Source organism: Cyprinus carpio, chromosome B9 (assembly GCF_018340385.1).
Source record: "Cyprinus carpio isolate SPL01 chromosome B9, ASM1834038v1, whole genome shotgun sequence".
Lineage (NCBI taxonomy): Eukaryota > Metazoa > Chordata > Actinopteri > Cypriniformes > Cyprinidae > Cyprinus > Cyprinus carpio.
Genome location: NC_056605.1, coordinates 23,580,653 through 23,608,104, shown reverse-complemented (window position 1 = coordinate 23,608,104; position 27,452 = coordinate 23,580,653). Strand labels below are relative to the sequence as shown.

At 35.9% G+C, this 27,452-nt stretch overlaps 1 protein-coding gene across 1 annotated transcript in view; it reads right to left on the bottom strand.

Moving 5' to 3' along the window:
* Nucleotides 1-27,452, bottom strand: part of LOC109088047 (protein disulfide-isomerase A5-like) — a 46,080-nt gene that overhangs the window by 14,041 nt on the left and 4,587 nt on the right. The window contains exons 2-13 of the mRNA XM_042731646.1: nucleotides 22,796-22,922; nucleotides 19,053-19,140; nucleotides 16,254-16,337; nucleotides 16,070-16,115; nucleotides 14,551-14,643; nucleotides 13,724-13,784; nucleotides 12,846-12,913; nucleotides 10,519-10,610; nucleotides 8,474-8,545; nucleotides 5,428-5,564; nucleotides 3,336-3,406; nucleotides 1,138-1,301 (exon numbers count right to left, since the gene is read on the bottom strand). Of these exons, the coding sequence (XP_042587580.1) occupies nucleotides 1,138-1,301; nucleotides 3,336-3,406; nucleotides 5,428-5,564; nucleotides 8,474-8,545; nucleotides 10,519-10,610; nucleotides 12,846-12,913; nucleotides 13,724-13,784; nucleotides 14,551-14,643; nucleotides 16,070-16,115; nucleotides 16,254-16,337; nucleotides 19,053-19,140; nucleotides 22,796-22,922 (1,103 nt within the window). The remainder of the gene's footprint in view (nucleotides 1-1,137; nucleotides 1,302-3,335; nucleotides 3,407-5,427; nucleotides 5,565-8,473; nucleotides 8,546-10,518; nucleotides 10,611-12,845; nucleotides 12,914-13,723; nucleotides 13,785-14,550; nucleotides 14,644-16,069; nucleotides 16,116-16,253; nucleotides 16,338-19,052; nucleotides 19,141-22,795; nucleotides 22,923-27,452) is intronic.

Sequence of the window (27,452 nt, the reverse complement as noted above, 5' to 3'; positions counted from 1 at the left end):
GCCCTGCTGTTCCGGGACCTGTGAGATGGCACTTAAACTCATAGCTGATGCCCGCACAGAAGGACTGCTCTAGGATCAAAGCAAGGGCAAGCTCTTCCACTGAGAGGTCAGTTTAGCAGTGATTGATTGTAGTCAAGCTCCGCTGAACACATCCCAAAGAATCAAGGGAGACAACAGTGTAAAAGTAAATTCTCAAGCTCCCAGCACACACGCAGGTCGCTCTTTAGAATCACTCAGTGTGTTTTTTCGAGAGCATGTTCCTATTGACTGAACCCCTGTCATTTATGTGGCCCTCTTAGTGTGAAGTTCAGTAATGCATGAAAATCATCTCCAAGTCAAATGTATGTGGCCCCTTTCAAACAATTCTCCACTCTCATTATTTTTTCAGAAGTCTAATACTTGTTCTAACTAGTTGACATTCAGTTACCACTTTAACATAAAAAACATAATCACAAAGTGAGCACATTTTTACCATTTATAATAGACCTTCCTGACTATTTATAGAGTTAAGAGACTGCAAAGAGGAAGTGCAGCTCAACAAAAAGCAATTTCTGCCTCATCTGTACCTGACCTTATCTGAGCACTGCATCCACCTCCATCACAAATAAATATTACAACGTGTGAAGAAATAAACGAAAGCAAAAACAAGCATTTACCCATGTAGACCTCCATCCACCTACATAAACAACTACATCTAGTCAAAAACAGCCATTGTGTTTAATCTGTTTTGTACAATAATGCTTCTGCAGAGATGCACTGCAGAAACAGCATATTTTCAAGGCCTTTTTTTTTTTTACACTTTTATAGGAACAATAGAGAAAGAGGGCAGAATACAATAATAATAAATTAAAAATATAACAAAAAATAAAAGTATTATACTAAAATATTAACAATAAATTATTATTACTATTACTATTATACAGTGAACAAACTATTCATATGCCAAATATTTAACTGGCCTAACCATAATTTAAATGCAATAATAATATAATACTAAAACAGTAAAAATATAAATAAAAACTACTAATAAGTTAACAGAATATCTCTAGTTGCAACAACTTACTGAATTAATATAGATTTAATTTAATTTCCCATGCTGATGGTCAGTAAATCACTGAACAGCAGAGTTGAACTCACTTCTGCAGCCACTCGATGAGCTTGTCTTTGCTCCGTAGATGAGGAAGTGTGTACTTCTCCTCCCCCTTTTCAAAGTACTTCACTGTTGGGAAGCCTGAGATTTTGAACCGCTCTCCGATGGACTTGTGAATGGTGGCATCCACTGCTGCCAATACACCTGGGCTCTGAAACAATACGAATATACACAGATAGAAAAGCACTGTTTACTTTCAGCTTAAAGCTTCAGCTTGTGTGTTATGTGACAGTTAATAGGTCAGATTTATCTAGAATGTGCAAACAGATCCTAAATGTTGAACACTGTTAGTCCATTGCATTGCAAACTGCTCTTTTTCAAAAGGATAAATGTGATTGAGGTGCCAAGCTGATTAGAGACGCTCATTTTTAACCCAAATCACTCTCTAAAAACTTTCCAGCAATTATGGAACTCATTAGGTTTCAAATGTCTATTCACAACTTAATTAAAATCATGAGGCAATTTGAGAACAGAGCAAGTTGCCATTTTAATATTGATTGTGTTCTGTGGTTGAAGGGACCTCCTGTAGGTGGAGTAGATGAGATGCATATTTATTCAACGATTTCTGAAGATCAGGAAAGGAGATTGAGGATATAGGAATCAGTTCCCTTAAATTCATGTTCAAACCATAGATTTTAAAACCACTTTCTTTGAATAAAGACAGAATATGTTTATTTCTTTATCTAACTGGTTTAAATTAGGAATGTTAAAGTTAACCTGTCAATTAATGTGATTTAAAAACAACAACAAAAAATATTTGTATTATGCATCATAGTAACAGTGCATTTAGATTGTTTGAGAAATATCATATCTTTATGTCGAGTGAGACACAAAGAGCACTACTGCAAAGAAACAAACACTTTGAGTGTCATCTACACAAATTGCAGAAAATTATATTTACACAAAGGCCTATTATTTAGACAGATTTATGAAATCCTCGGTTTAAATGCAATCAATTTGTTGTTGAAGTTCTGGAGACAACAGGCAAGCTTTTTTTGATTAAATGACAGCACAATTTGGCACAGCTTTGTTATAAAGCTGCAAAATAGACTGTCATTATGAATGTTTCCTCAGCTTAAACTCAATTAACACCCTCTATTTGCACACATCTGTCAGTGGGATACCTTATATTTATGATGAGAGTCTTGGTCATTATCACAAACAAAGGATTTGTGTTCGAGTTCAGGCGCCAACCCTGCAAGGGCCAAATAAACTATGGACAGCTATCGGAGCTGTGAGCTAATTAGAAGAGTATGCAAACCAAACAACTTGACAACAAACACACAAACACATTTCATTAAAGTAACGGCACTACATTTCAACAACACACTTGAGAGATAAGCATGGCCGCTTGAATTTCTCCACCATCCACTTACAAAATGTCATATTCATAACCCCCGTCTTACATTCATATATTCACATTAAACATCCCTTTTTCAAAGTCTCAGCAAGATGCAAATTGAAAATGCTTTAAAAAGAAAAAAATCTTGACATGTACGCAGTGTGTAGGGCTGTAAGCGCAAGGAATGAGAAAAATAAATGACTTCAGCTCTCTCGGGGGAGAAGATGTGAGGACTAGAGCATGCATTAGATAATGCATAACGTGTCATTATTGAACTCTGGGAAGAGCATCACTCCGAGTAGCTCCAAGCTGAAGGCTAGAGGGACGGCACAGAGGAAAAGGAAAATGAGATAAATACTCCAACTATAAGGCTCTGGTGACTGCAATTGGCCTGCAACTATGGACTAGAGAACAGAGCCAGCACTGCGGACACACCCGGAAAATGAGAAACACACCACTCGCCAGAGATGGCCAGAGATGTTTGTGAACTGTTTATAAGTTATAAGTTTAAAGCCTTAAAAATTACCATGTCATGCAAGTATGGAAATGTTGAATCGAAGGTTGAAAGAGTAAAACGTTTTTGGATTTGCCGCCGGGTGTTATCAAATTGTCTAGGATGATGGAAAATTACAGTTGGCTTATTTTAATCAAGTCAATTGGACACACTTTTTATGAGGAATGCCTCAAAGCGACAATTACACACCTAGAACCATTTCATTAAGTACACAGGAGTTCTGCTGCCTCCATGTTGTCTTTTGCAAAGTCTGTTTGAATTTTATAAGTGCAATTATATGCACATTATCCATTCCCTATATGTCAGAGAATTTGAATCAAGGAACTCACATCTGGCTCTTTATTGAGGATCTCAGCAGCTTCATCATACTCTGGCTTCATCTTCTTACAGTGGCCACACCCTAAAAACCATCACAATGAAGAAAATCAGCATGTGAATCATTTTAACATCATAAACCTGAAAAAAAAAATTGAGAATGTGAAAATGTTTTTACAAAATGTTTACAGTATTGCTTTGAAGTTGATATGCACTTATGATAACAATGAAATCTGATCAGCTCACAATCACCAGATTTGATAATATTACTAAATTATGAGAATAATTGTGATATCTTGAGTCAAATCAGCATATTAATAATAACAGTAATGACTGCTGAAAATTCAGCTTTGCCATCACAGGAATAAATTATGTTTTAAGATATATTAAAATACAAAACAGTTATTAAGTTTTAATAATATTTCCCAATTAAGTTTTACTGTATTTTTAATTAAATGCATGCAGCTGTGGTGAAGATAAACACTTGAAAAACATTTTTTTGTTGGGTACTTGAACTGCTAAACACTAACTTGACCAGGTTGAGAGGTCAACAAGCTAGCCAAACCAGCATAAAACAGCAAACCATCTTAGGCCGGTTTAAGTTTTTTGTTATGCATAATTGACATAGCACAAAAACAACCACTCAATATCCATAAAGGACTACAACATGTCAATCATAATCACAAACAGCACTCATCTGGAAAGAAATTATACTTCCACTAAAGAGATCCCTTTCCAATTCCCCACCTATTACATAATCATAAAAGCCTTTCCAGTAATCATAAGCCAGAACTCACTTAGTCAAGCCTGGATTTAATATGTATTTATTTACACTATGGGAATATGAATAAATCACCCCACTGATTCATAAATGGTTTGCATTTTTGCTAAGAACTATGTACAAGAGTTTTTTTATTATTATTATTAAGGGTGACTCAAAATCAAGTCATGAAACTGCACACTGAGCATCAGCATGCATTTTGTCTAGTTAATCTGATGCAGGTAAAGCATCATTTATTTATTTTTTTGACAAACTCAAGAGTGTGCATTGAGAGGCCTAGCCGATGTAGTCATTGGAATTTTGATAGTTGAGTGCATGTGAAGCGATGTTTGTGTGTAAACAAGGATATTGCATTTGACCTTGTTGATGAGAATGTAAACAAGTCATCCGGTACCTTGAGAGTGTATTAATGTGGAGAGAGTATGTGCACATATGCTCAGTGGTGGGTTGGTAGTATACACCCTGTGCCATACAGGAAATGAATATGTTCTATCAGAGGTGTTTGATCAAAAATGTATGAAAGCTGAGAGCCATCTTCCTTCAATCACTAAAAAAGCAACCTCCCAAGAAACTAAAATACTACCAACATACTCGTATCAGCTAATCGGCATCAGGTAGAAACATTTGAGAATAAAATTGATAGACAAAATTCAAACAACATAAAGAGAAGCTTTTGTTTGCCTCTCTCTGACCTCTTCAGTGGTTCAAATTAGACTTCACTCAAAAAAAGGTAATTGGAGGACCATGTATAAACCATTGTACAGTATATGCATTTTTTGACAGTAGGCTGTATGGATCATTGAGGACCATGGTATACTGTATATGAATTTACATTCTTAAATAGTATACCATGGTACTTCAGTATACTCCATTGTACTTCAATAACTACAACCAGTTCTGCCTTAATATGCGTGCAAAGAATTATAATTGTTATCATAATAACATGTCCAAAACATAATTATAATGTAGTGATTTTGACAACTGGCTTGTCAAGCAAACATAATCCTAACAATTAAAGTTCACCCCAAAATTAAAACTATGTCCGCATTTAGACACCCTCATGTCATTCCAAACTTGCAGAACTTTCTCTCTTCTGTGGAACTCAAAGGGTAGAAGGTTACAAAGTTTCAACTGTTTTTGTCCATGTAAAGAAAGTCAATAGAGTCCAAATCTAAAAAAACATTTTGCATTCCAAAGAATAAATAAAAGTCATATGGATTTGGAATGACATGAGGGTAACAGAATTTTCTAGTCCTTTGGCTACTTTTAAATTTTAAAGCCATTCAAACCCTAAATCCTGCAAGAGCAGTGTTGTTGATACTCACAGGGAGCGTAGAACATGACCAGGACTGAAGGATGCTCCTCCAGGAATGTGTCAAAAGACTCATCGGTCAGATGGAAGACCTCCGAGCCGGACTCAGACCAGGGCACCTCTGGAGTTTTAGGCTGTGGCGGCTGGGGGCTGTGCAACATATTAAACAAGTAGTTAAAAACATTTCCATTAGTCAAAATGTTTTAGTTGTTTCAAAGCCTGAACTTCATGACTCAAAACCCCAAAATGACTAATGTGAGACACCTAAGCTCTAAGTTGGACACTGCCAATTCACATCTCACAACTCATTTCAGCTCTACATCTGGTGAGGAACAGTCACACCCACATGACTAAAGAGAGCTAGTCTGAGCTCGCAATTCACATCTGTCTCCTCACGGGCCCTGTGCCCATATAAGTGTGGCCCAAATGATTCCTTCGTAGAGTGGATAGAGCCAAGAGCTTGTCTCCTAGAAGTGCGTGAGCTAAACAAAGACCAGCCAGAGGCAACTTTGCCAGGGATAAACACTGGCAAACACAAGCATTCAGTGGGTAAACTCTCACTATCTTCATTCATAATTAATTCTACAAGACAAGCCAGAGATACATCTGCAAGCGCTTTGAGAGCAGGAGGTCACAATTTTAAGTCTCTTAACATACACTTGTACTGGCCAATCAGCTCCAGCTGTTATATAGTTTATAAAATCTCAATAATGATTTTCTGTCTCACAAATTATGGACCACCCACAGTTCCTTCATTGATCGTCTTATACAAAAATGGTGCGAGCTGATTAAATAACTAGTTCCAAACTAACTGGTTAGCATCTTTCAGGAGCCATGGATTAATTTTTTTTTTTTTTTTAATCAGTCCCCCTAAAAGTGATCATAATTGAACTAAATTTTTGAAACAATACTGTTCAAGAAGTCTTTATGCTCACCCAGACTGCATTTATTTGATCAAAAATAGAAACAGTAGTAAAAACTGAAAGAATCTAGTAAGAACAGTAATATTGTGAAATATTATTAAAATTAAACTGCAAGCAGCAATTAAGGGGCCAAGCACAACCGAGGCAATGAGAAGCTAAGCAAGCACGACAGGAAGCATCAGACGAGTTGAAAGAGTTAGTAATTAAAGACAATTTTTGATGATTTTAAGCAAAATGGTTAAAATCCAAAAATACAATCACTTGTAATTTGACATAATTGCTTATCACTTTTGACCAATAGGTGGCGCTACCATCAAATGATTATGACATAGAGCTTGGTGTTAATATAGTTGCAGAAATACAGACTCATCATGCCATCAAATTTGACAATGAGTTACACGAAACTGGTCTCAGATTAAAAAAAAACCTTTCTAAATTTTTGATCCTAAACATTTGAATTGTGGTGCATTTTTCGATACATAGAGTAAACTAGATATCCTCGAACAGAACTATGTGTTCCACTTTGTTGCCTAACCTCACTTTTCAGGCCGATAGATCCAGCAGTCGTTAAATATAAATAATCTATAAATATTTCTACTTTTGTCTTTTTTTCTTTTTTTTTTCTTCTTCTTGCTTTCTACTTTTATGTTGTTCGCAAAACAGAACATTTTTAACAGTGGTTTCATTTTAAACTCAGATTTACCTGCCCTTAAACAACATGAAAATACAAAGCAAGCTGTGACTGTGGCTGGTCTTGTGACATATTGATCAAACAGTCTCTTCCAGTCTAAGTGGGAAGTTATTAACCAGAATAAGTGGACCAGACTTAAAGGGATAGTTCACCCAAAAATTAAAATTTGATGTTTGTCTGCTTACCCCCAGGGCATCCAAGATGTAAGTGACTTTGTTTCTTCAGTAGAACACAAATTATGATTTTTTGCTTCAGGCGTTGCAGTCTCTCAGCAGTACAGAGCTTGGCAATGGTAACAGAATCTATGAGAGAAAAAAAACATGCACAGAAAAATCCAAATTAAACCCTGTGGCTCGTGACGATACATTGATGTGTAAAGACACAAAACAATTGGTCTGTGCAAGAAACTGAACAGTATTTATATCGTTTGTTTTACCTCTGATTCACACAATGTCCGAACTGTTAGAACTCTTGTGAACGCGCTTCACAGCAGCCTGCATCTGTAATCTGGATCTTGTGGCTTTATGGCGGATCACAGACTTATAAGTGCATTACCGCCACCTATCTCTCAAATGAACCATTGACACTCCAATCAATCAGAGGTAAAAAAACAATATAAATACTGTTCAGTTTCTTGTACAGGCTGATCGTTTTGTGTCTTTACACATCAATGTATCGTCACGAGGTGCAGGGTTTAATTTGTATTTATCTGTGCATGTTTTTTTCTCTCTCTCATAGATTCTGTGACCATTGTTTGTTATATAGGTGATGAGAGACTGCAATGCCTGAAGCTAAAAATCATAATTTGTGTTCTACTGAAGAAACAAAGTCACCTACATCTTGGATGCCCTGGGGGTAAGCAGACAAACATCAAATTTTCATTTTTTGGGTGAACTATCGCTTTAATGCCAATAAAAAGGTTTCTCATGCTACTCACAAACACAGCTCAGGACACAGTACTTGTTAATCTGGTCTAGTTCATCTAGTCTGGTTTCTCAATGTTGCTGGGGAAAATATTGTGCCACTGTATGACTGGAAGATTCATGCACTCCATAAATTAAATGTTGCATTGCATGCACAGCTCTAGTGAAGTTAATCTCTGAGATGTGTAGACATGCTGTAGACTGTAGTACATTTTATTCACTTTGTCACTTTGATAGCTGGTTAAGACACTGCCGAGATTTTAAAGCCTCATCACATCTCTGTTTGGAAGCACAGAGGAGTGTTAACATCCAGTTTTTTACAGTGGGCATCATATCTCTCACACCACAGTTCCCGTAAAACACTCCCTGGGTAATGTTAGAGACCGCGGGCAGAAGTCAAAGATGTCACACCTCTTACAAACAGTGATTCTTTACAGATTTTAAAATAGTAAAGGGCGTAAGAAGGAATAAAGAAAGGCTGTGTATGTTTGTATGTCGAGAGTTGAAATAAAGTTTACTTACTTTTTCAACCAATCAGTGATGTCTTTAGAGGTGGCTCCATAATTCTCATAGTGATGCAAGAATTTCCCCTTCCTTTTTGAAAAAAGAACAAAATGATTAATCATAAACTGGCTGATAAAATCTAAAGGAACACAAATCATTTTATCATGAACCATCAAAACATTTTCACCAATACAAGATGCACACAATTTTAGAGAGAGAAAAAAAAAAGATTGTAAAATAGGTTGGAGCCATGGCCTAGTGATTAGTGCGCATGCTTTCGCCACAGTGCAAGAGATGTGGGATCGATTCTGGCCTGCGTTCCTATCACGATCCCATTATTTCCTGTCCTCTCTCTACTCTCTGTATAAAAACATGGCAAAAAGTTTGTAAAACAGAAACAGAAGGTTTGTTTAAAGCTATTAGTATTGATTTTTACAAAAACATACTTCAAATCGTGCCTTCTTTCAGAAAGGACATCCTAAACGGTTGAAGTCAATATATATTAGTGCTTATATTGTCAACATAAATTGCACTAGACAGCTTAGGATATTTGTACCCACACAACAAAGATCCAAGGCATCCAAGACTGCTGCTGGCTTCTTGCTGTCCAAGATAAACATTTTAAATGAGCGTTTGACTCAAAGCTAATTAAGCCATTTGGCCCAGGGCTCTTAGCATAATCAAAGACTTCAGCTAGCAGCCTTTGTGCCCTTACTAATCCATACAACCACAAGCAGACGAGATCACGAATGTATACAGAAATGCTTTTTGACATACAGCAGCATGCAGAAGAAGGCTTCATGCATTGGACCTCAAGCTTAAATGTAGATCTGTTTGCAATGCACTGCAATGAAATTAAATAATTTTCTATTTTAATTATATCTATAGAATTACGCTCTCTTTGATCGGAAGACAAATAATGCATTAGTGAAATATTCCTTGATTCAAAAGAGCAGTGCTGAGGTGGGGAGGTGTCGTGTAGTTGTGTAAAGATCTGGCCTTGGGCGGAGGGCCGTGTTTAATTAACCTTTTAGTAATTAAAACAGCTGTGAAATGAAGGAGCACTAAACAGAAGTTAAATGCACACAGCTGCTGCCACAAGTCTATATATACAGGAAAAATGCTCTGGACAAATTGCACCATGCAGAGAATACACATTAAAATTCTCTGATTCATTTAAGATCATAAATCATGCCTTTTGCTGGGGCTATTAGTTCTAGCATGCTACATATAAGAAAGCTGCCCCAAAACTGTCTCAGAAATGAATTCATTTGAACCCTTTTAATATGCAAAGATTATTTTGTGGAAGAAACAAGTACTTTTTCAAATAATGCAAATCAATTCTCTGCCTGCAATGCTACATTGTGCAGTGGTCAAGAACATTTTGTGCTCAAAGTACAAACTATTTCAACAAATATTTACTACAATTAACATTTTATGTATTTAAATCTTTGATTAACAGAATAACTTAATAACGAAAGCCTTTAAATAGAATTCTTGCACTTCATAATTTTTCTTCATCCATTATTTAACAGTTTTGTTGTCAGTAATAAAAGATTAAATAAGTAAAAACCTCTGATACATTTAAAAGTAACTCATCACAAAACTAGTGTTCACTAAGGTGCACTTTCTTATGCTGACATTTCAGTACCATTCTGATCCTTCTTTCCTTGTTTTCTTTAAATGAATGAATTTATCTATGAATCTATGACACTAGTGTTACAATAAAACACAACTTGCTTGAAGAAAAAATAAAAAAGTCAATATCAAGTAATTACAAAATACAATGATTTTGCTGGTGACATAATCTTAAATTAATATTGCAATGACTTTTTTTTTATTATTTGCATTCTAGTTTCCTACAATGAAGTTACATTAAATTTTCTTCCTATTTTGTGGCATAAAATAATTTACTTGGCAACACTGGTATAGATATACACTGTAACATCAAGAGGGCTTTAATATCAATCAGATTTAAAGTTTAGCAATTTAGTCCATTTTATTCCGTCCTTCAAAAGGTGACTTTGTTTGTGCTTTCGAGTCAAGAATCAAGACAAACTTACTCAAAGTAGCAGAAGGTTGGGTAACCCTTGACGCTGAACTCCTGTTTGAGCCCGTCAAACTCAGCCGGGTGCACGTTCATCCCAGCCAACACCTACACAAAAGCAATGAATTAGACTTGACTCAAATAATCCCTGCCTAGCACCTCAAATACAGGAAAATGAAGATGAATGGCCACATCAGAGAGTAAACAGAAAGCTTGTCGATACAGATGGCATGCAGCAAAGTGGCACACAGTAAATATCCATCTCTCTCATGACATTGCAAGGTTTGACCTGACATGCTAATCGCCCCCCGAAAGCAATTTCAACTCACTTTGGTTTTGGAGGAAATCTACTTTTAGTGACTACAGGCTCAGTTTACTTTGTGTTTGGACACATCAATTTTTATAGCGCGTCACATTGCTAAGTTGAAAAAATATAGCTTGTGCTGTTAATTCAAACAAACTGCACCGTTATGACAGTCTATGCTTGATGATGTATTCCAAAATAAATGTATATTATCCTAGAGTAAGTCACAAATCGTCTCTGGTGGCCCGTATGCATCCGTCAGGCCAGTGAAAAATATGCAGACAAACTCTGCTGACCAGCAATTACCTCCCAAATCCATCAATGTTCCTGCAGCGCTATCAGCTTCTCACCACACATACGTGGAAAACAAGAAACACAGGAGGCAGCAAATCTCCATGTCGTGTCTGTACCAGCAAGCTACCCTTTCGTTATGCAAATCTTCAAACAAGCAGATTATTTACTAGTGCTCACTCATCAGTCTGGAGTTAGAGAAAAATACTGCTTAAATATCCTTCCATTTATGATAATAAATACTTTACAGTAAGGTTCAATTCATTAACATTAGTTAATGCATTAGGTGTCATAAACAAAGAATCAACATTTTTACAGTGTTTATTAATGTTTGTTAATAAATGTTTGTTCAAAATACTACAATTATAGTATGTACAAGTTGAAATGGTAAAAGTTTATTAGTATACACTACTGTTCACAATTTTGGGGTTAGAGAGATTTTAATTGTTTTGAAATTAATTGTTTTATTTAGCAAGGACGCATTAAACTGATCAAGATTGTTTGTTCTTTTCAACCTTCTATTCATCAAATACCTGTTAAAAAGTCCTGAATTTTTTTTTTATCAAGCTAACACAACAATAAGAAATATTTCTTAAGCACCAAATCAGCATATTCAAATGATTTCTGAAGGATCACATACATATATACATATATACACACACATATATACACACACACACACACACATATATCTATATATATATATATATATATATATATATATATATATATATATATATATATATATATATATATATATATATATATATATATATAAAGATTTTACGAATATTTCGCAATACTAATATATTTGTAATCATATAAATCTAGCCTTTATTAGATTTTTTACAAACATAGGGAAAAAAAAAATCTTACCAACCCTTTTAATAAATACTGTAAAAGCATTGGTCAGTGATAGTTTATGATACCTAACACTTTAAGTAATATTATCATATTCAAATGTATTATACAATATTTCCAAAATAGTAATAATAATAAAAAAAAAACCTCTCCTGTGGAGTGTTTTTTGTTTATGCAATACATTTTTGAGTTTACCAGTAGATAAAAGGAACAAAAGAACCTTTCCATGGTTTAAGCTGCACAATACTTAGCAATGTTCTCTTGACTTACACAAGCTTCCATGCTGAAAACACTCCCGCTTTGACATTTACAGTGGGGTCTTCTTAAAAAAGTTTTCAATTTCAATTTGGACCATTTTAGTTTGAATGGAAGTTCAAGCATCTATATTTGTGCTTCTGTGAACATCCTAAGATGAGAGACAAGGAAAAAGACAGAGGGAGATAAAAAAAGAAAAAAAAAGAGAGAGAGAGAGAGAGAGAGAGAGAGAGAGAGAGAGAGAGAGAGAGAGAGAGAGAGAGAGAGAGAGAGAGAAATATGTATGGTGAGGTATACTGTGGTTCTCCCCAGCAGTGCACATAGAGATATTGAGCTGAGCTGGCATATAATCCATACTTCACCATAGACTTCAACAGCAGGAAGTATATGCTAGAACTATACTATGAAATCAGCAGAAGGGCTTTTAAGCCAAATTGCTTCTTCCTCTAATGAGGGGGAACTAAACGTTCTGTCAAAAAGGGACATCAATGGTTTCGCAAAAACATCCCACCTGTTATGTAATTCAACAACTGAATCAGAAAAATGTATTGAGATACAGTCAGCAGAAAAAAAAAAAAAGGAAACAGAAGAATCAATAGGCCATGATTCTGACATGCTAGTAGTGCACTTACATATTTCCCTTTTGTCTCAGTGGCTGCTTGCTGGAAAATTGGCTGCATCCTTTTACATACGCCACACCCTACATGTAGAAGAGATGTTACAGTGTAAGATATATTAATGAAAAACATCCAGAGCCTATTGCCACAAATGTAGCAATGTATGAATCACAGCTCACACAGATGTCACTTTCAAAACCAAGCAACTTTCTGTATGTAAATGTGGTGAAACCAAGTGACCAAAGTGGAGCATTGCAAAATCTGCTTGTGAGAATCTTTCTGCCTTACAGGAAATTCATGGTCGCACACATTCCTATTGAAATGGCTAGATTTCATGTGCAAAAAAAAAAGTAAAACAATGATAAATATGATAATACCATGTTTTTTTTTTACTGAAAGGCTGCACATAATTACTCAATATTACTATTATGACATATAACATGTTCAAAGAGTAAATACACCAAAGTTATGATAATAACTTAATGTCCGGAGTCTTGGCAAGAAAAAAATGAAAGGGTTGGTACTGCCCAGAAGTTCTCTACATTTGTCAATCTAAATATGATTTTGGCTGATTCCTTATCTTCAAGACTTAGTATTGCAGTAATGAGCTTTTGGGTTCCTCTGAGCACTACACGAGGAATTAAGATGAATGAGAAAAGTCTTTGGAAGTTAAACTCTTGTTTATGTCACACTGACAAATGCTGGACATCTTAATGACATCTCGACTGCATTCACAACCTACATTGATTCAGACACACACACACACACACACACACACAATCAAACTTCACAGGATTTGTTTTGCTTGAACATGGCACTTCTTGCATGATTGCACGCAGTTTGCATCATATGAAGTGTCTAGTAGTGGATGAATACAGACAGAGGTGACTCACATGGGGCGTAAAACATCATGAGGATGGGCCGCTCCTCTCTTTTGAGCAGCTTACGGAAGTCCTGCAAACCAAACAGCATAAATTGAGTTTGTCAAACACTCGGGCTGAGGGGCTATAAACTTTAGAAGAATTTTAGGTGATCTCAGTAAAACCAAAAAACAAGGGCAGAGATTTCCTGGCCACTTTCCTTAACATGATATTTTGCTTCATTACTTCATCACAAACCAGCACAGTGCTAGTAATCAACTCTCTAAACCACAGAAACAAAAATAAATGTTTCAAAGACTTCATTATTAAAAGTGTAGCTGTTGACCGTCATCTGCAGTATGTGCTTTCTGTTTTGAAAAGAGGCTATTGCTGAACATATTTGACTCAATCTACTTTAAAGTACACAATTTATTTCACTGTCAAGTATGTCAGGTATTTCATTAACATTGAATGTGCAGTCATTCATAGTTTGACTTTCCTGAGGCGGAAAACAACTTTATCACTACTATGATAAAGATGTCATGAAAAAGTTATTTTAAACAAATGATATTGGATGAGATACTACAACATCATGAATCTATCTTCAGATTTAACTTTTTTCTTTTTCACATACCCAAATGGTCTAAAAATTTAAGGCTAGGGCATTTAAGACCACATTTGTTTCTGGGCACCCAGTCCAGCTGCCAGATTTAGCCTCTAGAGACAGAAGAATAGACAGGTTCTTCTATTGCAGATTGTTCAGCTTCATGTCTTTTGTTCTGTGTGAAGTTCCCACACCTGATAAATGCTCAGCAGAAAACCGATCTTCGCCACAGTGAGCTTTAGAGAGAGATACTTACCTTCTCTGACTCGATGTGAACAACATCTTTAGCCTCAGGGTTCTCCTCCCACAGGGGGGCACCTGCAGGGTCTTTCAGGAATGCCACCATGGACTAAAAGAGGTGAGAGAATAGATAGAAACTTTGAAAAGAGACCATTAGAGAATCATCTTTCACTGTCAAAAAATGGTCAACTCACTGTATGCATTTCATTTTAATAGTGAATCATTGTGAGATCAGATGTACGGACCTATTTGCACAATAGGGTGAACACTACCAATCAAACGTTTGGGGTCGGTAAACTTTACATTTTTTTTTAATAAAGTCTCTTATGCTTATACAGTACAGTAAATACAGCAAGACATTTATATTATAAAAGATTATTAAAAAATATTCTCCAGTCTTTAGTGTCACATGATCCTTTAGAAATTGTTCTGATATGCCAATTTGGTGCTCAAGAAACATTTATTATTATAATCAATGTTAAAAACCGTTTTGTGGCTTAATATTTTTGTGGAAACTTCAATAAATTTTTTCATCATTCATTGATGAATACAAAGTCATTCAAAAGAGCAGCATTTATTTGAATACGACTTATAATAGTTTTTTTACTGTCACTTTTGATCAGTTTAAATAATCCTGAATAAAAGCATTACTTTCTTTCAAATAAATAAATAAATAAACTAAAAAAATCTTACTGACCACAAATGTTCAAACAGTAGTGCAAGTAAACATGCTACAAAAAAAGACATATTTCTAAAATATAGTCAGATCTGTATCCAAACTTGCTCTAAGTGTGATCTAACTTGAATATAAAAAAGTGCAGAGATTGATCACCAATGAAAACCGGTCCTCTCTTGTGCAATTACTCTAATAATTTATCTCCTAATCTATGCATGCTAGACATTAGGAAATAAGCACTCCCTTGACATGAAGCGCTCAAAGTACGGCTTTACTGCTGTACTAAGGGAAAATGAAGAGCAATATGTGGTACTTAACAGCAGGTGCATTTAATAAGAGCTCTCCATTCGTTCCACACCAGTGGCGCCAGCGAACATGTCCCATCACTGTCTCATCATCCAGCATAGCTCAGCTCATTCATTTTTAACATATTCACATTACAGCTCTCCTCATTCCAGAGTCATTCATCAACGCCTCGTCACATTCGGTCATAATTGAGTCGAAAGGTGTGTGGAGAATGAGATAGGTGAGAGACAAGTTTGGAGGACGAGTTTGATTCATCTACTTATGAACCAAGGGTTTCTGGCTTTAGTGCTTGAGGCTGAGTACTGTGAAATAGCAGCAATGGGAAAACTGTGGACATCGAGCGAGTAAATAGCAACAAGGAGTGAATCGTCCACTAACAGATGACAGAGTACGCATCCGAAAAGGCACTGGTGCTATTTAGTGAAAATGCAGGTTGTCAATCCATATGTCTAACAAAGAAATATTGATGAACTGGGTTCTGAAAGAAGCTTCAAAAATACTGTGATTTGTGTCTGAGATGACTTCATCAAAATGTAATTTTCTGAGAAATTACCTTAAATGTGGCTGGTCTGTTATATTCTGTGTGGAAGGTCCCATCCCTAAATAACACAAAACTTAAAGATGAATAGCTGTGCTCATGCTTCTCAGTAATAATACATTATAAGACCTCCAACTACCATTGTTACAGTACATGAATCTCAAAAAAGAAAAAAAAAGAAAAAGAAGATTATTCTTACTTGTAATGCAAGACCTCGACTCCATTGGTTTTCGAGCTGGGGTCTACCTTGACTTTTTTACAGAGTTTGCGTCCTTCTGAATCCCTGTGGAGGGGAACCAACAGAAAAACATATGAATATTCAATCACTTAACAGAATCACATTCAGTAAATAATGTATATAAAACAGACAAAGTTACATTTATAATAATTGATTATTATATGTATTAAAAACTACTAGCAGTTAAAATAATAACATTTAAAATACACATATTTCTTTAATTTTCTTTAAATTCAATTACAATATTTAGCTTTGTTAGCAAACTCTGATGGACCAATGAATGGTGCACAACCCTGGTAAAAATCCAAGGAAAATAGAAGTTTAAAGCAGCCGTGTTCCATCAAGTGTCTGAAAGCACAATCAATTAACTTCATACTTTTTGTGCAAACTCAGAGGCGAAAGCGAACATTAAGTCATAGCGAATTATGCTCAACAAATATTATAATCACATTATTCTATTATAACACAAGTCCTCGAAGGACATTTGTCATGCAAATTGATGCAGCCAAAAAGTGAAGTGGTACAATTAATGTCCCAAGACATTAAATAAATTGCTGTAGCAGCAATACGAGACCGCTCATGGGAAGCGACAGATGACCACAGCAATAAGCTAATGTAAGGGCCGCTTCTAAGTTTTGGCAAACCCTGTCATTCTTCTCTTTTTGAAGGACAAGACATTCAGCTGCTACAGTGTATTATACATAAACTCAGCTTGCTTTAATTCAGAGCCACAGGTCTCAAGATAAGAAGAGTTAAGTGTTTTTTCCATCCTGCTCCGCTTTAGCAATTCCTTGCAGCAGAATAGCATGCTTCAAAACGTCCTGCACATTAAATGGATTTTGTACAAGTATGTGGTACTGGTGATAGGCAATGTGTAGACAGGGCACTTTCAACAATGTTCTACACCTTGCATCCCAAGACTCTTTTAAAGCATTAATTCCATGGATTTTATTGTTTTATTTGATATGTTAATTTTACGTTACATAATAGTTTATGTAATGTGAAAAGTAGCTATAACTAAACATCATACACTCATGGAAATAAAGGTACAAAAAATGAAATGCTCCAGTTCCAGGCAAATTCATCTTTGTCATACAGCCAATGACAAAAAATAAAAACAGCAACAAAGCACTCCATCTTCACACTTGCACCTCAACAAATCCTGAGAACAGAAAGGACCCACAATTACCTGGTCCCACTGTCACTGCATATACGCCCACACCCTCCCAAAGAGATCCAGATCTCTCCATTCTAAAGACTCCCCTTCCCTTGAGCGATAATGAGCATGGAAATGTATTACATAAGGACAAATAGGAGCAGAGAGGACTCAGCAGCGATCTGAAGCCCCATGCTAATGGAAATTCAAAGAGACAGAATTCAATTATGCTTCTGACAGCATCCACCCCCAACCGGCTCCATTCCTTAAAGGTAGATGAGACGCCATCATTACCGTTACGCATTTCCCACATAACGCCTTTGTGGGAGGACTGAGAGAGGTGCGGTGGAGATCAGAGCTCAGTCTGTCAGGTGGGAAACTCAATTAGACATGCTGTGTGTCGAACGAGCTGACTCAGGATCACAGATGGCAATGAGCACACATGCGTAGATATGCCCCTTCATAACCTCCCCAGCCTCACGACCCTGTTCGGGACACCTAAATAATTGGTCAACCTTTTCAAGCACCATAAGCTGTTTTAAAGCATGAGAGTCATGGGTCAAGTCAATAAGTTTAGCTTGAAGGGGGATTGAAAGGGATATCCAAGGGTCAAAATTGCTGAAAGTGGTTAGTGTGTGAGATTGCTAGCTTCAAACAAGTCGAGTGGACAAACTGGGAAGCTGAAAACCAAACTAAAGTTCGAAAAAGTAGCTGTTTTATTTGAAAACGTTTTCATTAAAAATCCAGATGGATTGTTTAGATTCCAGAATTATTTCATTCCTGTTTTCTTCATACTGATCTTGCTCTGTCCCTGACCTACTTCCTTAATGGTATCCCTCAGTGCACTGCAGTTGGCCATCTCTCAGGTCCCTGTCTTCTGTAGAAAACATGTGGGCGTATCTCTGCTTTGCTCTACCACACTGCTGCCTGTGCGGAGTTCCTTTTTTTAAACCCAGCTTTATATAAGTCCTTTACATAGGGGACCCAATATACCCAAGCCAGTCTCAAGAAGGTGCTTTAAGGATTGGCTAGGCTTTTTTTTTAGGTTTAGGTGCTAACAAGACACACTTTTCATTGCCTGCAACATCCTACCAATTACCACCTAGCCATTATGAAATGATTCAGAGCCAAGCTTTGATTGCTAATCATTAGAAACATCAAAACTACTTTTGTGATATCTCTTTCTCAAAGCAGAGGCAGACAGAAGATGCTGAGCTGTGACATGCATGAACTGAAGAATGCTGCAATGGAACAAGATAATCCAAGGTAATCACCACACACAGGTGTACATGAGCTTTAATTGAGGCTTAGGAGATCATATTATGAAGAATCAAAAGGGTTTTTCACACGGTTTAACCCTACTTTCTTTTTTAAATAAAAAAAGTTTAAGGTTCTACATAAACATACTGTTTGACCAGAAACATCATCCCAAGTGCAAAAACACGATCTATAACCCTATTATCGCATTTATTGCGTCACACCTGGTAAAGACAGTATTAGAAATAAAGCAACACCAACAAGTTGATCAGGACATCAGCTGCCTCAACTTTAATGGCAAAAAAGTGCACTATAGCAATAAAAGAGTTAAATCGATTGGTACTCACCCACAGTTTACCCAGGCGATGGTACCCTGACCTTTCACAGCCTGAGCCACATCAGACAGCAGCTTTAGATGAGCACCTCCAGACGAAGCTGAGGACACAAAAAACACATTTAGACAACTGTAGACAAGACATGTTGTAGAAAAGTGGTCTCTAGCACTGTGCCCACGGTACCTGGTAGCCTGCATGTCACCTGCAGAGCTCATGCTATAAACAGCCACGATTAAAATGCTTAATTTCCCATAATTTCATTTTATAACACATGAAATTACAGAAACCACTGGAACATTTTACATACAATTAAAATATGATTTTTAATAATTTTACAAGTATATTTTTATCTTTAGCTAGTACATCTGATCTGCATTCTCGTAAGATACTAAGCGAGCTATTACTAGTTTAAAGATCTGTGTGTAAGAGTGAGAGAAAATCTGTTTTGACTGGTGTTTACATAAAAGCCTTCACTCTGACTGTGTTATCAATCAGATTAATAACGGATTATTTAACTGCATGTAAACAGATATTCGGAGTTAAAATATCTTCACTGGGGAATATATGAATACATACAAAAATAGAAAAAAAGTCTACAAATGGCATGTTTTTACATAAAAATATGATGCATTCAAAAGAAATTCAACACTACATTCCATACGCAGTTCAACATTTCAGGTAAAACAGGAGTACATAAGTGACAGTATATCAGATATCATTTTACAAAAGATTTACATTTCAAATAAATGTTGTTGTTTTGAACTTTCTATTTATCAAATAATCCTGAAAAAAAATTATGGTTTCCACAAGAATATTAAGCAGCACATCCATTTTCAACACTGATAATAAGAATTGTTTCATAATATCATCATATATATAATAAACATAATATATTAAAATAGAAATGTTTAATTTCAAAATATTTCTGTTTTTCCTGTATTTCAGATTAAATACACGCAGCATCGTCTTTCAAAAACATTTTTAAAAATCCAATAAAACATAAAAAAATGAGTAATTTATTCAATCAGTTTATCTGAGACTAAAGTCCCCTTATATGTTCTACATACTACTATCTTCATAATATCTAGTTCCTTTAGTTTGTTTGATTGGTGCAAACTCGAGTTCACATAAAAAAGCAATCTGGTTTGGAAATGAAACCCTATTGATTACATATACATGTTTGCACAATTGCACATCCATCATTTTCTTAAAATGAGTGACGAGGGACTGCAGAAGTGGTCAGACCAAGTGCAATGTTTACAATGTTTACTGGGTGATAAAAACATAGGTAGTAGAGCTAAAAGTATTGATCAAATATAAATGAATAAATAATAAAACCCAAAAAGGTGAAGTGGATGTTGTTCTTTATTTTTAAAAGCATTTCTACCAGCAGTACTCGTGTTGATGATGAAAGCATTTGCCAACACACCTCAGTACAAAACAACAGCACACAGTGTGAAATTACTACGTGTGAAAAACACAGTGACAGTTTCACTACACCCCAGATTTACACATTTGTGACAGTCTGGGATCATCTACTACACCACTGAACCCACAATCTGCTTTTCTTCCCATTAATCACATCGTTCAAAGTTAAAAGGACATAGATTTCGTGGTTCTGCCTTGTTTTTCAGTTCAAAATCGAAAGAACGAAGTTTAAAGCTGTACTGTTTTGAAGGAGAAGTGCCTATGCACCACCTGATCTTGAATGCATTCCTGCAATCTAAAGGGACTATCACAGTTAGCAGCATGCACCTAATGAAAATGCTTCACAGGATGAGCAGCACTAGTCAATCAATCACACGCACTGTTCGATACACAATCTTATCAAATGACCTCATGTGCTCGAAATGAGTCGTGAATTATGAAACAAATAAATCTTGCACAGCAAGACCTTGAGAGGCTCTTTCCCGTGCTTTGTGGGTGGGAGATTGTTTATGGACCGTTCATCCATACGGTACCCATATATGGCGCATTGCCTGCTGGTCCAGCTAATAACACCCAGGAGTGATGCAAATGAATATGCAGTGTTAGGGGGTAGTTTTTTTCTAAAAGCTGGAAGAGAGCGATTCATTAGGTTGTTTAGGAATTGAAGTTCTTTATCTACTCTGTCTATGGCCATAAGATTTATATTTTCACATCTAATGAGTGTGGTAAGTACAGAATACTCCAAGTGTACTGTACAAAAGGTCAAGTATCTAAAGGCACCAACATGCTTTTGGCAATGAAAGCAAAGCTGACCTACCTATTTTGGCGTGACAGGTCTGTTAGCACATAGAAGAATCATACCTTCTCAATGAATTTTCCCTTAGGGCATGTAACACATATACATTTCTAGCAACGCAAGCTTGATTTTATGCATCACATTCTGAAATGTGTCAGGGTGCAGATCACAATGAATGCATACACTGCATAACCATACAGTATCTGCTTCTATGGCAAGTTTTCTCTTTTAAGTTAAATACCGTCATGGTGGAACGAGCAAGTTAAAGTCAGCATGTTTTTAACTAACACAGGGCTCAATAGTAAGAAATTCTTGCTGGCCTAGTTTGACCAGTAATTATGATTACATGTCCAGTCAACATTATCTCTGTCCCCATTTTATTTTTAGTAATGCACACTACTGTTAAACAGTTTGGGGTCAGTAAGATTTTTTAATATATTGTTATATATTTATTTGTTTTTTATAGATGTCTCTTATGCAGCATTTATTTAAATACAGTAAAAAAAATAAAATAAAAAAATTGCAAAATATTTTTACACTTTTTTACATTTTAATATATTTAATATTTTAATATGAAATTACATTTATTCCTGTGAAATCAGAGCTGAATTTCAGCAGCCATTACTCCGGTCTTCAGTGTCACATGATCCTTCAGAACTAATATGCTGATTTGACACTCGAGAAATATTTCTCATTATTATCATCAATGTTAAAAACAAATATGCTGCTTAGTACATTTGTGGAAACCATGATACATTTTTTTCCAGGGCTCTTTGATGAATAGACAGTTTTATTAAAGACAAATGTATTTGACATTTTGACAACATATTCTTTTGTAATATTATAAATGTCTATACTGTCAGTTTTGAATTTAATGCATCCTTGCTGAGTATATGTGTGTGTGTGCGTGTGTGTGTGTATATATATTAATTTGTTCAAAATGTATTAATTTATTCAAAAAAGTATTATTACCTAAAAAACTGACCCCAAACCTTTGAAAAATGCATGTATTTATTCTAGTGTATTTATATAAAATTACAGAATAATACTTCTTTTAAATTAATTAATTTTTTATAACTTTTGAAAGGTAGTGTTTTTTTTGGCTAGTGTATTTTCTATAATGCTGCTTATGTTTTTTGTTTTTTATTTATTTATTGATTTATTCACTTTTTAATGCCATGCCAGCATCAAGGCTATTTTCATGGCGATCTCTGAATAAATTCTACAAGTTATTTTTTTGTTTTCTTTTTTCTTCTATTTAACAAAATGCTTTCAAGAAAAATTACAGGTCATATTTTGCAATTACAGGGCAATGGACAATCTTTACTGTTGATCCCTGTAGCAACCTGAGTAATAACACATTCGTTTAAATAGCATAGACTTTTGTAGATAACATAAAAACATGCCTTTTGACCTTAGGTATCACTAAAACACATTTATTGGCAGTTGCATAATAAGACATCTTGTCATTTTTTGGCTGCTAAAGCTGTAATACTTTTAATGCATTTGAAAAACAACAGTGGTGACTGACCTGACTTTGTGTACAAGACAAGCACATTAGTTCTGGTCCTCAGAAGTTTCTTGAAATCCTTGTGATCACTGACTTTCTCTATGAGCGGAGACACCTTTGCTGCCTGCAGGGCGGATGACACTGCAACCTGAGGAGGTGAGACAGACAGAGATCATCATTTTTCACTGTCAAGGCCAAACACCACAGGCGATTCAAAACAATGTCCCCAACTGCACGCCAATATAATTGTGGCATTTGTGAAAATGACGACAATGTGTCAAACCATGATGACCGAGGAGAAACGACAATAGCCATTACAAACAAGAGCCAGTATACCATAAAGCAGTTACATCACATCAATATATCCATATATCACTCTTTACCGATTGCAAACAACTGGAAAAGAGTTTAGCGAATAGCGGTTGGCCACACAATAGGAACAGCACTACATAAATTCTAAAACAAGACCTAAAAATATAAAATAAAACAAAATATTAAATAAAATATAGTTTCTCACAAAAGTGCCCTGGAATAGCTTCTAATATTGTACTCTGATGTGAGACTTATGTGTTGTCCTATGGTGGGAGAGCATGCTCTCTCTGCCACACTCTCCATCAGTCTTCCCAGCAGAGGCATGCGATTCTGAGTTCGGATGGAGCTAAGCCGATAAAGCGACAACAGATAAAGGTGCTGTCATCTAAAGAAGAGGAAAATGACAAGATCAGACAGACCATGTCACAAACTGAGACAGTGACCCAGCCTATCACACGTCCTTATCATCTCCCTATGCCACATGCCTGAAGTGAAAAGACACTAGCACAATGAGCAGAAATTAATGCTCAACCGCTAGTGGACAAGATAGATCAAATGTTGTTTACAAAATGACATGTTGAATGAAAACTCATTTGGTCTGTCGGGATGTTTTTTAATAGCTGATCGACAGTCTTTGAGAATGTCTGTAGAGTTTCCATTTCAACATACCAGATAACTTTTAAAGTTAGCAATACACAAGTTAAATTTTCTTATTTTTTTAGTAGAACCACTCCTTATGACTGTAAATGACCTTTACCTTTACCATGACCTTTTGAGATAAGAGCTTGACATACATTGGAGCACACTAGTTTTCAGAACTCAAAACTTCCTCTTCATGCCAAAAAGAGACTAAGCTGCACAGACATCTGAATTTATCATCTGCTCCTCTGCATTTCTTTCCAGAGTTTCTTGGTATTAGAAATAAGCAAGTGAATTTCATTTTAAACACATCTGCTGATCATTTCAGTCTGATTTTAACAGTATGTGTGGTGCATAGACTGCTGCAGTGATGGTGTATTTTTGTAGGCCAACCCAGAAGTTAGTATCACCCCCCCCCCCCAACAAAAACCCAATAGCCTACATTGTAAATAAATGATACGTTTCATTTATCATGATAATCTTGACAAATAAACACCACTTTGAGGCCTAAAATCCAATTGGCGGAATTGAAAAAGTAAAATGTAGGCTAAATATGAACTACACAAATGTACACAAACTTCAAAGTTTAAGTTAGTAAGAGTGTTGGGATGTAACGATTCACTCAACTCATGATTTATTTGAACAAAATGAGATAGAAGACAAATTATAAATTAAATGTGTCTTTTAATTATTGCTTGGACAAAATGCTGCACGTTTCTTTGTGAAATTTAAATATAACACTATAATAATATAGCACTTGCATATTATTGCTCTTTTTTTGGTTTTGATTGCTTCTATTGTCCTCATTTATAAGTCAATTTGGATAAAAGTGTCTGCTAAATAACAAAACTAAATTGAAATTTCAAAACAAACCCCAAATCAAATAAATAAGTAACACAAATAAAAGAAAGCTCTTCTAAGGCTTCGTCTGTGCTCTTTCCATTTAAAATGAGAGGCAACCACTGCATTTTAATCATGATCCAAACAAAGATGCTGCATACATTCATCATGAGCAGTTTTTCATCTAAATTAGATTGTATAATTTCAAAATTTGAAGCAAAAACAGAATGGTTTGACTTCAGTTTTGTGAAACTATACATAAAAAAAAATATCTGCATGAAACAGAAACAGCAGACGAGCTGAATGAGACGCAGATTCACTCTCTGCCATCAGGTGGCGCTTAAAGTGTTTCCTTGGTTAAAAATTATACGAGGCAAGATGAAAAGAAAAAACACCATCTAAACTTTTCTAAAGACAGTAAGTTCCCCTCAGACATGCATTCATATGAACTCCTACCCCTAACTGTATCGTGATATGGTAAGCATCTCAACCGATTTGGATCATCACATATTTGAATCGATTTTCAACCGGCTCACAGTTAATCTTCACATGCCTATAAGAGTGTGATTATAAACACAGCGAGGCTGGGAAAGCAGACTAGTGAGTTAAACAGTTTGCCATGATGGCACTGAATGTCTCTGACAGTCTTTTTTAAGACAAGTAAAACTTTAAAACATTCACTCCTGGGGTATTACTGATATTATCTCCCTCCTCTCCCTAAAAAGTGGCAAAAGCCTTATATAACACTAGGGGTGCACGATAAATATCGGCCGATAATTAATGTGCATCTCATCAGTAAAGCCATTTCTTTAATCAGCGGTAAATTTCATCAGGTGCGTGATTTCACATAGAGCAGCTGTTACCACACTGAGCCGTTGTTAACTGACAAGCTGCGCAAATCCATGCTGATAATGAATGTGGATTTGCGCAGCTTGTCAGTTAACAACGGCTCTGTGTAGTAAAAGCAATACAAAAACCAGAGCGTAGCTGTACATCTGTTGTGTGTGAATGCACAAGTCTGTAAAGATTGATCGGCATCATCATTGGAGCGTCACAAGGAAGGGCTGGTGAGAAACACAAGTGCCTTAGCCACTGACAACCTTCATCTTTCTACATGACAAACCAAAACAAGCATCATACTCTCCCTCATTAAAAATCACACCGCACATTCTCTACAGAGAGATGAGGGCCAGTGGCATGACTGAATTCATCACTGCACACTCTGTTGAGCAACACCATTACATCTGGACAAATGTTAAATAAACAAAAAGTCTCTGTTAGTCTAACATTATCATATCACAGACCTTAGCTGGAAACCTCATGCTGGCAGAGTTCAAAAGAAGGTAAAGAAGATAATTTTCTGCACCACTAGTGGCACCAAATAGAATTGTAATATGTTTGAGGAGCCTGATTGGTTCAGACGTAACAACATTAGCTCAATCAATGGTTTGAGTTTGGCCTGGGACTACCTGTTTGTTTAAACAATGGCAGACGCTTGAAACTTGATTTTGAAAGCATTTTCCTCACAATTCCGTTTGAAGCCACTAGTGGTGCAGAAAATAAATACTTCACCTTTAACACTAGCTAATGACAGTAAAATAGGCTTTGGCATGTAAATAAATAAAACTGAGTTCTGAATTGTAGTATGACACTTGTTGTAAATGATGTTGCAAATTGCGTGTTTTGACCAACTTCAATTTCTCCAGAACTTATTGTGGCAGTACATATGGAACATTTCTTCAATTAAGCGATCAAAAAGAAAGTATAAGAAAAGAAATGAATGTGTCTTCATGCTTTTGTGACAGGAGGCATTTCATAGGAGACAGACATTGCAAAAAATAAATTAATTAAAAAAAGAAAATAATTCCATTGCCACAGAAAAACATCTATATGAATAGGTAACAATTAATAAATAAAAGGTATTATAAATAAATACAATTAATTTAGAATAATTTTTTATGGATAACAATAATGCAAAACACATTTATGGTTATTATTATATTAAATACTGATGGAAATAAATCTCAATTCAACTGCCACTGGAAAGCAAAAAAAGTAAATTTTATGTGGATTAGAGACAAAGGTGAAGGATCAGAGACAACGTTCTCTTCCTCCTCTCATTTAATCAACTCTGTATGAGCATATGGGGTCCAGTGGAATGGACAACCTGTGCTGACTGGGTGACATCCCATTGGCCCCAGCGCCTTGGGAGCCAGTGAGTGTGTGAAGATGACAGTCAGGGCTAATTAAAGTACTGCAAAGCTGAGGGACCTGAGAAATCACACCTCCTCTGACTTCAGCTATGCTGACAGCGGGGGCAGACATGGTGATGCATTACGAAGAAATGTCAGAGCAACTTACTGAAGTATTTGAAAGGACCATCTTTCTTTCATCAAGTTACTCAAGTCCAACATTAACTTTAAATGGGTTATATCATAAAAGATGAAATTTTTAAATAAGACTAAGCTCAAAATTGGCTCGTTCTGAATTACTGCACCTCCTGATATCAGGTAGAATACAGTAGCACCTAACCACATTTAGACGATGCCTATTTAGTTTTCAAAACATTAGCACAGTGAGGAAATAAGAAGAAAGCAGTATAAATTTTTATTTCTGAACACAAAAATATAAATCAGCAAACTTATAAATCAGTGCTGTTTCTTGCTGCGTGTAGCACCTACTGCTCTGCATTTCCTTACAAAGGATCCCAGAATTAGTCTCTGATTGGCACGTTTTCACACCAGTTGGTTTGTGAACATGTCACATTTTAACTTCTGCCTAGCAAAGAGCATGTTATTGAAAAATGGAGCCGTGCAAACTATATTAGACCTGACAGCAAGTGCTCTTCCCATAAATAAATGCACTAAAATGCAGCAAAAATGGCCTG